Consider the following 13,171-nt stretch of genomic DNA (forward strand, 5'->3'; position numbering starts at 1 on the left):
TTGGGCAATAAATTTCTATCTGGATCATTTAGATCGGTCGTGTCTCATCTGGTCACCCGTTGACGGCAACATTGCTCAAAAAGTTGCCCTGTGTATCGTCACCTTTAGAGAAACTGCAGCCAGTCTCATCATACCTGTCAAGTTTTGGATTTGAAAAAAGGGAAATGGTGGGACTACCCCAACCAAGCTCCAGTATCCCTTACATTTTAAGACAGGTGTTATTGCATAAATGAAAACACACACACACACATATATATATGTATGGTATATATTAAGAGCATTTATTTAAAGGCTTATTTGCATATTTTCTGTTCATTTAACATTGCTTGTCTTTACATTTACATTTTAATTTCATTCCACACATTATTTTCATTTCATATTGCTTTTCTTTAACAGTTTTTCTTTTCATTTGCAGTTTTTCTTTTCATTTCACATAACTTTTCTTTCTCTTTCAGTGAGTTATTAAAAAACAAATTTGCTGCAGACTTTGTATGAACTGTTTTGGAAGGAGTGTGTTTGTGGGCTGGGCCAGAGTGGTTAATTTTACATGAGAGTAGAGCAAACAGTTCTGTTGTCTGACGTCATCCTATTCTCTGTAACAATCTTTCGTACCATAAACACCCTTTCTCGTGCTGACATACATCATTCCTTCCCCGTGTGAGATGCTAAAGTCGCAGTTACAAAACGCGTGACTGTCCCCCTCTTCAGAAAAGTAAATTCGCTATCCCATTAATCGCGGTATTTAGTACATGAGGGTTTTGGTTTTTTGGCAGGAGTGCCTTGCTCTGTCATAGCGTAGATCATCCGACTCGGTTTTTGTTTGTTTTTTGTTTCCCCCGCGTTGTCACTCATCATCTGACCACACACACTAACCTCGCGACAACTGCCACCTGCAGTACCTGTAGTTATCGCGAGGCTAGTGACAGAGCTCAGATTGGGAATGTTTTTTTGTTTTTTTTTACTCCGCCCGGGCGACCGGGGTATTATTATTTTTCAGTAACGCAGGTTAAAATACGGGAGATTTACGGGAAAATCCTAATACGGGAGGACGTCGGGAAAGAAGGGTAAAATACGGGACTTTCCCGGACAAAACGGGATACTTGACAGGTATGAGTCTCATGCTCATTCTCCGTGCGCACGCTCGCACGCTCGTTGGCCGCACTAGATAAGGCTTTTTTTCTTTTTTTTTTTTTACTTACGAGGAGTTTCCGTGGGTATCTGGATTGTGCTGGAGGCTGGTCGCTAGCGATTGCCGGTGTTCTGACGATTCATGCTACCCATCGAGATTTGCTACTTACTGGTTATGCGCATGTGCAGACTCAGTTTTTTTTTAACAAAAGGTAAATTTTCATGTGTTATAAAGTAATTTCCCTTTTAAAAATGCCAACTACCATATGAATATTTTTACGGTCAGTCAGCTGAACAAGAATAACTGAAAGTTTCAGTTACTAAGGAAAGGTGTGCTTTAACAAGTCAAAGATGAATATTTGATGATAATTTTTACTTTTCACACCGTTTTAAAAATAAAAACAGTAGTCTACAGTATACAGTAGCTACTCATAACTTAGAATTGTGTTATAATTGTATTTCATTTAATATTAATCGACATTCTGTGATCGATTCGCGCTACGGTAGCATTTTTCGACAAGGCAGCACAAATCGTCAGAACACCGGCACGTCTCAGTGCGCCGAGAACGTGCTTTTAGCGCACCGGTACGCTCATTTGCACATCTGTTTTAATCCTTTGGCTGCGCTGCCGCTTTTCAGAGCTCCCTTCACAATGCACGCCTCCTAATTCGTCCCACCGAGAGCAGAGACTACATTACCCATACACCCTTGAGTTTTACAAGTGAAAAGCGGTTGTCAGTGTCAACTCAACGTGGGTGTGTGAAACGCGCAACCATAGCTGCTCGGTTAAAATACAATGAACACTTAATATGCTCTCCTGGCTTCAGGCTCTGAGTAGTAAAAGAACAAGGCCAGAATCAGAGCACTCGCTGGCTGTGAAATGATTTGTACAGTATTTTTCATTTGTGATTGTATTTTGCTGAATATGCTTTTGTATATTTTTCAGGGGTAAAGAAATGAACCATCTTCAAGACTCATGTTTATGTTCTACTGTTCTATTATTATGTTATGTTTTAGAATTTATTTTATGTACATTTTGTTAAAAAAAAAATTCAATACCCTTTTGCTAGACTTGTAGTCAAGACCGCCTAAACTGAGACCAAGACACTACCAAGACCAGAGGGTATCGAGACCAAGACCAAGACAGACCAAGTCGAGACCGGAGGGAAAAAAACAGACTAGTTTTGAAGCTAAGTAATAACTTGTAAGATTTTGTTTTGCATTGCCTGCATATCTCTGCTGATTTCGAAGTCTCCAAATGAATCCATTTTGCCACTTTTAAATACAATTATATTTTTAAAAACGAAATTATAGGCTTAAGTGCAGGATCCGAAAGTTGGTCGTTTTGTCGCTATGGTTACACACACACACACACCGTTGGCGGTGCGCTCAATGTCATCTGTCAGTTGTACAGTTACCCAAAATCTCCTGAATGAAGTTAAAACCCATCATGTCACTGATATGTGTTTTACTAAATATTAATACATCAAAAACTGTACATGATATGTGTTTTTTTAAATCAAGTGATCAAAGTGCTCGTTGCCGCTGCGATCAGTGGCGCGGATACAGTGTTTTCTCGTGTGGCTCGCGCACACCGCACTGTCTTCACTCGGACACGCGCTTCAATCCGTTGCGGATATCGTCGTAGATATTGTAGTATTGTATTGCTAAATCCCCCGACCACTGTGTCGGTCTGAGACCTAGACAAGACCAAAGACCGTCAAGGCCGTGACAAGACCGAGACCACGTAAAAGCGGTTTCGAGACATACATCACTACCTTTTGCACATTTTATTTATGTTCAGTAGCTCTTTCTAGCTCAAGCAAATCGACAGACTAATAAAAGGATTTATTATTTTGTATAAGGTCATCTGTTGACTGCTGTATATAAAACCCCTTCAATATAGTTGTTGTTACCTCAGCAAAAAATAATAATAATAATAATAGAGTACCGGCACCACTTTTGGGCCACTTAAAGCACTGGTCTTAAGTGAATGTAAACAGTTGAGAGAGATATCAGGTGTGTATCATTATATTGGATCTGTGCATTCGCTCTTAAAGTGACAGCAGCCTATAAATACCTGCTGCTGTTTATGCTCATCAAACTACAATCTTTGTACTTTTGAGTGCTTCAACTGGAGTCGCCGCATAGCATCGGAGCTTCAACTATTCATCATACATTTTCAACTGGTGCAAACGTCAGACTGCAATATCAGCCACAAATAAACAAAATAAATTCTTTACGGACAAAATAGGGTAGTTTGCTAATTCTAGTGTCTATGGTTGACCATCGTCTTTTGTCATATATTCACGGAAGGTTGCGACAAATAAAACAAACTGGTGACAACTCTCTCTTTGGAAAAGTGAACATTCTTGTAGTGGGAGATTATGTTCAGCTTCCGCCTGTTAAAGGAACGGCTCTCTATGCTGATGCAAAAGGAGTAAAACTATAGGAGAGACGCTTACCAAATAACAAATATTCAGCGGCCCGCCCTCCCAGGGCCGCTGAATCCAGTCATAAAAACAGAATTTATAAATGTTTGTAATATTATTAATAATATTTGTAAATGTTTTGATGAATAAATAAAGAGCAGTTCAGTACACTCGAAATCAAACCGCGATATAGACTAGCGTATGTGGATATTAAACCGCAAAAAGACTATTTGAATACGAATCCTGCATGTTTTGTGTGAATGAATGGTGCAGACGACGCGCAGTTTCATTTACCTCACACACACACACACACACTGAAGTGTGTGACGCTCGCGCTGTTTTTTGCCTATATGAGGACACAAAATACTACATGAACTTCATCTCCAAACCCGCTCTGAAAAGTCACTTCGTGAACATTTAACCGCTTCATTGGAGACAAACTATCGTCATGTCAAACACAGAAACTCAAAGGTCTTCACGGCAACCCGTCAAAATACAAGTTCGGTTAAACTTGACAGAAATATATTACCGTTGTACAGTAGAATTTAGAAACGTCTCAATCTAATCATAATACTAACACTAATACAAATAAATTATCATAAAAACTATTTTTTAAGGAATAATCACAATTTTTCTTCCATGTTTTAATTTTAACAGTACGTTGCAGCACGTTGTTTGACAAAAAGTTTAATTTCATGATTAAAATAAATTTTATTAATGTTTTATGTCTTCATTTGATTACCAGAAAAAACGCAACACCGAATTTGTGTGAAAATTTTTTTTGTGTGCGTCTGATGATGGTTTTATTAAATGAGCTCCTCGTTCACACAGAGACATGTAGACTTGATATTTTAAACAGTCTCTTTCTGCATTAATACATTAGCCCATGTCATGATTTGATTAAGTGTGCAGCCCTACTTTTGATTTATTCATCCAAATGTTGTCAAATTCTGTATTATACAGATTTAAAATAAAATACAGATTTATACAGTATTTAAGGCGCGACACTACAGGTGAATAGGGTAATTTTTTTAACTAGCAGATATCACCATGAAACTTTCCCAGTTGATTACCTACATTAATATGAGAAAAAAATGTATTACAAGTTTTCTGTAATTTAATGTTTAAACAGTCAAATTAGGCATTATCGAATTAATATGCGCTATTTTGCATATATTTCAAAAAAATTAATCTGAGTATTGGATAAAGCCAGGTTCAAAATTATTTTTTCATTGTGTTCACATATTAGATGGGGAAACAATTATAGAGGGATTTATGGATATCTACTTTTGTTATCCTGTAAATCAAAATATACTGTCAATAGCCTTAAAAAAATATTTTTGCCATGTTTTTTTTGGAATAAAATGTTATATAAATCAGGCTAGGAATTATATATTTACAAATCCCTCTGTAAATGTCTTCATAATATACTGCTACTGAAGTGGAGATTTCGGACTTGGAGTTTGAGAGAAAAGTCATTAAGAAAACAGGCTTTAAAGATTTAGCATCAGCCAATGAGATTGCACATTTGCACCCTTTTACTTCCACGATTGGTTGCTGATAAAAAGGAAATGACCATATTTGGATGCGACAGCATTGAAGAGGAGAGAGAGAGAGCTTTCTAACGGTGTGTGTGATGACAGGGTGCAGATCGCGATGATTTAGATCGCCAACTTTTGATGAATTTATGAGAAATCTATAGGCGCAAACAGACAAAGTGTGGTAAAATAAAGACCTAAATGTGTATTTCAGACTTTTTTTCACCACAAGTCTGAAAGAAGTCATGGTATTGAAGACAAATATCCCAAAATCTCAAAATTGACCATGCTTTTGCCTGCCGTGTCTCGCCTTAAGATTTAAAATACAGATTTATACAGTAAATTCCTTTTATATAAATTGATTCTGCAATTCCATCCAAATTTTCCGTATCGAGGAAATCATAAGCTCTTATTAGGACACCACAGGCGTGTTAAGGTTTCCAAGAAATGCAGCCTACCTAGACCACATGTGTGCGCATCTAAAGCGCTCATACAAACGAGGTCTAACTAAACTGTGTATTTGGCCATCATAGACAGATTTTGAGACAAATACTGCTTACCCAACATAATTTGGGTTGTTTTTTAAAGTTTTCAGCAAATACCGCATACCTAGATGCAGGGTTTGAAATAAACTCGGCCAATTTGGCTACTAAATTTTTAAGTTACCGGCCATTCAAAACTTCTACTAGCCAAAAAAAGAAATGAATATATAAGATGTTAATCTTTTTTTTTTTTTTTCAATTTATCGGAATTGGATTTCATACATTACTTTCTGAACAAGCGCGCCGTTGTGTGTTGCGTAGTGACAGGCATGTTCAAGTAAGCCATACGAGTTGAGTATTTGTGCTAAATCTGTGCAGATTTGGCTAACACGAACTTCCCCAGCAAAGTGAGAAAACATCATAAGTAACACGTCAAATTGGCTCGTGATTTGACAGCATTACCCGCCACAATTGATTCCTACACGCATTTGGCGGGTGTCATTTCAAACCCTGCCTAGACGCCAATATTGGGCATAAAAAGCATTTATAATGATTGTTTGAGTGGTCTGGGTAGGCAGTTTAAGAGTTAGGGGTTGAGAAAAGGTCCAAACCTTTGAAGCTGAGTCCTTGAGGTCGTTGAGATTGTCCTGTAGGAATGAATGGAGATGACAGATGAGCTGGAGAGGATGGCACACAGCAGCAGAAAGGGTGGGGGAGGCTGGCCGTCACTCAACACATCCCCATAAAGACCTTCAAAGACTACAACTTTCACATGGTTAGAGATGAAGAGACTGGACTACGGGAGCCTAACGTTAGTCTACACTCTCTCAACCTACATGTGCTTGGAGAACGGCACTGCATCAACTGAGCATTAACTCGCATCTTTGGTCTAAAATAGAGAATACATTCTGAAAACTGACTATGGGAGTTCATGAAGATGATTAAACAAGCTAAACTCATCTAGGATTCATAAATAAAGGGAATAGAAGGAGGTCATGTACACTTTGGTATGAGGCATCGCTCATAGAAAATTGCAACAAGATTCCTGGTGACGGACAGACAGATCCCTCTGGGAAGGCCATGCCCACACTTTTTTCCTGGTTGCCTTTCTCTAGTTGCTGGTGACGCGCCATTCTCTGGATGTTGAAGGAGTCGTCCGCTGGTCGCTCTTGCTGGAAACACTTCCACATGGCAGAGAGCGAATCAGGCACAAAAAAAAAAAGCAAGCAGTGGTGAAGATGAGCATATTCTTGTTGGTGATCCCGGATCTGTGACGCAGAAAAACATTCCAGCTCCTCCAGGAGTCGCAGGCGTGAAGGGCGTGTGACTTGATCAGGATTTCTTCCAGTGGAAACATTCTCTCATCTCGATGTTTAGTTAAAAAAAAAACAAAAAAAACAAAAAAAAAAACCGACTTATCTGTATTTATATTTCTTACGTTTTGCTTTCTCAGTAAGTAATATGCCATGATTCGGAAAAAAAAGAAAGAAAAAAACTCAAAAAGAGTAGTGTGATTTACAAAAATAAATATTTATATTTACAATCTTACAAAAAAAAGTGCGGTATACGAAAAGGAACAACTTGTGAGGCACTTGGGAAGATTCTCTTAGCAAGTAAAAGTGAGGAAAAAACGGACCATGTGCTAGAATTTAAGATTTCGGCAAGTCCTTGGAATCTTATCATAAAAATGTGACATCTACTGAAAAATATTTTCCCCCAAAAAAATAGTCCATATGATGCAAACCCCCTCCCCACTGCTCTCCTACAACGGCTGGGCTCCAGAGGCCTTCTCTCAGACTCCAATGGGTGACGAGGAAGGTTTGGAAAACACGTGATCTCCGACAGGAAGGGACAACAGGAAAGAAGTGCACAGCTCTCCTCAGGCCATACTAACCTTAACTGCAGAGGAGTGCGACGGTGACGAGTGAGTGTCAAGCTTTCGTCTTTTTTGCTCTGCTGAGAGAGGAAATTCAAGGTTCAGTATCTAGAAACGTGTTTTGTCTTCATACAGTATATTGTGCTTTGCTAAGGGCGAACGTAGCATCCACTGACAGTTGGAGCTAAATCCAATATAAGAACACATCAAGTGCTCTGAACTGTTAACTGTATCATTAACACTAAAATAAGGTCCAAACAGAGTCACACAGAAGCATAATGAAGCATATTAGGGGCTTTCGCACCGGAGGAACCTTTTCATAGTTGGCGGAAGAACCGGGATATTGGCGCGTTCGCACCGCAGGAACGAGGAACGATTTTAGTTCTTAGAGGAACTAATTTACTCCTGCTTCAGAGTCGGCCTAAACCTGCGCTATAGGAACCAGGGCTCCAGACTAACTTTTCCACTGGTTGCACTGGTGCTACCAACTTTCTCAGTTGGTCGCACCAGCATATGATTTGGTCGCACCTTTTTTTTTTTTTTTTGCTACATGCCATGGGATTAATCAATGCATGCTGAAGAATAGTGGTTTTAATGGACCAAGGCTAGCAAAGGCTTTCTGGGTTGCAGCAGAAATACCTGTAATATATTAATTATCATTGCCAAATTTCAGGATTTTCATGGATTTTGGACAGTAATTTTAATCTGTAATTTTAAGCATTTTACATTTGAATTATATACAATCTATCTATTTACATTTGAATCATATTCTATCTATCTATCTATCAATCTATCTATCTATCTATCTGTCTATTATCATCTTTCTATCTTTTAAAAATCATTAAACATTCAAATGTATGCATTACATTTTAAAAGATTAGACTATATAATAAACTGATACAGATTTTTCGTTATCAAAGTTTATAGTTGTAACAAAAAGCAGAAATCTCACTCCTTAGCTTCTGCATTTTATAATAATTTCCTTTTCCTCTGTCGAGTGATCATGAGAGTAATCGCTCGACAGAGGAAAATATAACCGCTGAAAAGACGTAGGAGGAAGGGGCTCTGTGTTTCGTGAGACCATTTTTATCTTTATATGCCTTAATTTGTGAATTCGTAATTGGCGCGTTTCACCATCAGTGTGCAATGCGCGTGACGTCTACGTTCGTCAATAAATAAACTGCACGTGTCTTGCGGAAGAACATTGTAGCCGGAACTTCTCTCCGTTAATGTCTATGGCGAGTCACGCAGGCACTGGGCTACTCCGCAGCCGAGACGACCCCGGGATAAAATAGTCTGAATATAAACACTTATTATAGGCGTACCAGTGATTCAGAATAAGTCAAAAACACGGTTTGGAAAATGGATTCATGATGTAGCCTACTCGTTCATTTTGAACATAAGTTACGGACTGCAGCAGCGGATACAACGGCGTTCTGTTGCTCAAGCGTCCACTCGCACAAATGCGACCACATAACATTTTAACTCACACATTCTCAAAAAATGGTCGCAGTCTGGAACCCTGGGAACTATCGGTGACGGTAGTGTTCGCTGATTGGCCGAGGGCACGCGAAACACCAGCACCCGCCATTTGTAAACACACAGATTATAGCCTATTAGGGATGCCACAATTCTCAATATAATATTGAACCGTTCGGTACGACATCCACGGTTCAATACGCGCTTGTGAATTGCGTTTTTTCAGTTTTACGTTTAAATGAGTTATGTGCGTTTTATTTCTCTCTGAATTGACTGTTTGTGTGTGTGCCTGTAAAGCCTAGTTCACACTACATGATTTTAAGCCCGATTTGCAAATCGTTGAGCTCGCCGACAGGTCAGGGTGTTATCGCGTGTAAATCGCGGGACATTAGCGGGCGATGAACGCTCGCCAATCTGTTAGTATGAAAGAGCCAACAACGCATCAAAGACGCTCGCAGACGCGTCGCTGAGACCAGAAAAATATCTAGCATGCTAGATATCCAGAGCTGTCGCACGACTCAACCTCACGTGATGTCATGAGCTACAGCCAATCAGAGCAAGGCATGTTCACGTGTTGTGTTCTTCTTCGCTGGGTATTGGCGCGCGTGCTGTTTCGCGTCATTTCCGGTTCGTTTTATCGCGTGATTTTTCGTGACAAAACGTGGTTTGTAGACAAGATAGAATCGTTGGGTGACAGTTGTTGTCAACTCGTGTAGTGCGTTACCTCCTGTTGCGGATCAATCACGGTGTGTCGTGTGGTGTGAACAGCTCAACAACTTGAACACTCCTGATTTCACAGAGAGCAAGTCATGTAGTGTGAACCGCACAGTTCAGCCCGACGTTTTAAAATCATGTAGTGTGAACTAGGCTTCAGTCTACGAGCTGAGATGAGCAATTGTTTTATTTTTTTTATTGTTTTCTTTTACGACGGTTTAAACATCCCGGATAAGCGCAAATTACAGGGTTCCTGCACACTTTTGAAAGTCAAATTTAAGGCTTTTTAAGACCTTAAGAAATCAAAATGAATACCGTACATTAGGGCTGTGCAGTATTGACAAATATATCTTGATATTTTCAACGTTTTGTTGATAATAATTAGATGATATTTTACTGATTGTGTTTTTGTGCTGGTGCCTTGCTGACTCACGAAGATATTCATATTTTTCATATTCTATGCAGTGGTCGATTCACAGCAGTGACAGAAATTAATATTTTGATTAAGGGGCAATATTTGCCACCTTAAATTGATTTTTTCAGGGGCATTTTCACCTAAATATGGACATTTTTTCTAAACTTATTTAGAGTTATGCATCACCTTTAATGTCAAATACTATCATTCAAATTAAATTATACAGTAATTATACAATAATACTTAATTATATAATAATCATGCAGTACCACTGTTACCAGTCAAATTAAATCAAAATCCATCTTTGCAGTGCAGAAGTGACAGAAGCGGCATCAGAAGTGGCATTAATATATTTACACTCCATTTACAACTGCATAAATAAAGCTATGAGATATATATTTTTAAATCAATATTCAATATTTAAATATGAAATGATTTCTAATTTTAACATTTTATTCAAAGGGTACTTTAAATATGAAACCGCAGCGGCAAATCACTGTCTTAATAAGTGAGTTGAGGGAGTCATTCATTCAACCGATTCGTTCAAACGGCTGATTCATTCGGGAAAGAAGCAAGTGATTCGTTCAAAACGCGGATTTCAGTCAATAAATCATCGCTGTCGGTTGCATTGAGACTCTGCTACGGTTTCATTTTGAAATTATAGTCGGCGAAATAAAGGGAAAACAAACAATATTAACAATATTGTGTCTAAAAAGTAGTTTCAATGTTAACTTATTGTTAATTTAACAGTTGTATAACATAAATATCACACTTGGAATCGTGCACGGGAAAACGGCACTCTTTCTGATGTGATATTCTAATATAAGAACATAATATGATATAAATATAAGACAAAAACTAATTTGGGGACATAACAGTTACACTGCACACACCACGCAGTGAAAGCACGAGACAAATGCGATGTCAGCTCGCAGTGCCTCGTACATTGTTAAAACAATGATTACAATATCATAATAGACAATACACATCGCACACCATACGCCCATAAAGAATGAACTTACAACTGAACTGACATTTACGACCTTTCTTCTCCTCTCCTCTTGCGTGCAGGAGACAGTTATGCTGCCGCGACTCGCGAGTGACGCGAAATGTCACGTGAACTAGCAAATCCACAAAGATAGAATAATAAATAAATAAAAATACGTGCGCTAATTAGATAGTTTTAATTTGGAAAGCTTTTAGATATGTCTAAGTCAAAGTGTCATCTAAAATGTCACGTGAACTAGCAAATCCACAAAGATAGAATAATAAATAAATAAAAATACGTGCGCTAATTAGATAGTTTTAATTTGGAAAGCTTTTAGATATGTCTAAGTCAAAGTGTCATCTAAAATTTAAGACCTTTCATAAGTAAAAATAAGACTTTATAAGACTTTTTATGGTCTTAAATTTTAAAAATCTAATTTAAGACTTTTTAAGGATCCGCGGGAACCCTGAAATTAGTACCATTTTAATTAGCCGTCTTACCTACAATCTCGGTTCTATGTAAACGATGAGTGACAAGCGCGAGAGATCACTCCTGAAGACCGAAGCGCCCGCGCCCTCAGATCACTTGGACGTGGCTGTGTTTACAAGAGGTAAAAACGATATAAATACTGTTCGTTTTCTCACACAAACCGCTCGTTTCGTGTCTTAGGCCATCAATGTGTACTTACATTTACGAGTCATTAAATCATGTTTAATTTGGCCTTCTCTGTGCATGCTCTTTGAGGTGGTGACCATAGACCTGCATTATATGACTGACAGACAAGAACGGTTTGACCTAAAAATATCAAAATTGAAACTACTGCGGAAACAGACACCTACATCTTGGATGCCCTTGAGGTAAGCTAAAACATACCAAAAATTAATTTCAAAGTGAACTATCCCTTTAACCATCATTCCACACTTTAACATGGCGAGCGGCGGCGAAGTGAGGCTACAGTACGAGGAAGCGCCGGCGTCTTTCAAATCCGTGGAGTGGGGACATTTCGGTTTTGCCGTTGAGTATAATACCGGTAAACAAAAAAATAGCCAACTCAAACGGAAACCTCAAAATACAGAAATGGATAGCTGATCTAAGTTGCACTTTACATTCTGAATGAAGGACACTGTAGCTACTGGAGTACTGTTAAGTTTAATTAAGATGGTTTATTTATGTTTACTGAAGTGCAAGTATGTTTATTTGAAATGGTCAATTTAGGTTTATCAACTTCACATGTATGTTTATTTTCAAAATGTAGGAATTTATGTGTTCCCCAGTTTGTACATGGGCTACCAGCAGCTGTGAAATGTCAGTGTTAATTTTATATTACACTAGGAACTAGTGGACTTTTCTAAGCTTTTAAGTAAAATAAAGGAGTATTGCAATAAATCGTTTTTATTTTTTTCTCCTTAACCTCTTACTGTTCCTATTGGCTAACAGTGTTGGGCAAGTTACTTTTAAAAAGTAATTAGTTACAGTTACTAGTTACTTCTTCCAAAAAGTAACTAAATTAGTTACTCAGTTACAATTTTTATAAGTAACTAGTTACTTAAAAAAGTAACTATTGCATTACTTTCAAGTAAAATTAAATCTTAAATGCTCAAATGTGACCCCACCTCTACCCCTCGGAACTTAAAATACATGTGCATGTTCAATTATTTATGATAAATCTGAATATTATAATGAAATGGACACTTAATAGGCACTTTTGCCCAGGGCATAATGTGCATTTCACAATTACATTCGTTCCTTTAATTTCTTGAAAGAAAAAGTCATGTCAATACTTGCATTTAGAGAAGGCTACTTTTGGATTATTTGGGCTCGTCGCCATACCTGTCTCTCGTTGACTGACTGGCTTGTGTTGTTCCTTGTGTGTCCTGTCCTGTCTGACTATGCGTTATGATGGGTCGTTCGCAATTCATGAGCGTTAGCCGTTAGTGATGATGGGTCGTTCGCGAATGAGCGTTAGTGATGATGGATCGACTCGTTCGTGAATGAGCTTTTGATGGGTAGTTCGCGATTTGCGAATGAGCCGACTATTTTTTTTTTTTACAAATTTAGCCTATAGAAATTAAATTATGTAATAAAAATTGAAATATTATAGTCAAAGTCATTTAAAGAG

General features: G+C 38.2%; 1 protein-coding gene across 5 annotated transcripts in view; it reads right to left on the reverse strand.

Annotated features, from left to right (window-relative positions):
* Window positions 1–13,171, reverse strand: part of thoc2 (THO complex 2) — a 154,980-nt gene that overhangs the window by 16,131 nt on the left and 125,678 nt on the right. For 2 of the 5 annotated variants that reach the window (XM_056265206.1, XM_056265204.1), the window contains exons 32-33: window positions 7,475–7,533; window positions 6,192–6,227 (exon numbers count right to left, since the gene is read on the reverse strand). In XM_056265206.1, the coding sequence (XP_056121181.1) occupies window positions 6,192–6,227; window positions 7,475–7,533 (95 nt within the window). Of the gene's footprint in view, window positions 1–6,191; window positions 6,228–7,221; window positions 7,537–13,171 lie in introns of those variants that run through there. The other 3 variants (XM_056265205.1, XM_056265203.1, XM_056265207.1) reach the window with 2 other exon arrangements.

Source organism: Rhinichthys klamathensis, unplaced genomic scaffold (assembly GCF_029890125.1).
Source record: "Rhinichthys klamathensis goyatoka isolate OS25496 unplaced genomic scaffold, OSU_Roscu_1.1 h1tg000230l_1, whole genome shotgun sequence".
Lineage (NCBI taxonomy): Eukaryota > Metazoa > Chordata > Actinopteri > Cypriniformes > Leuciscidae > Rhinichthys > Rhinichthys klamathensis.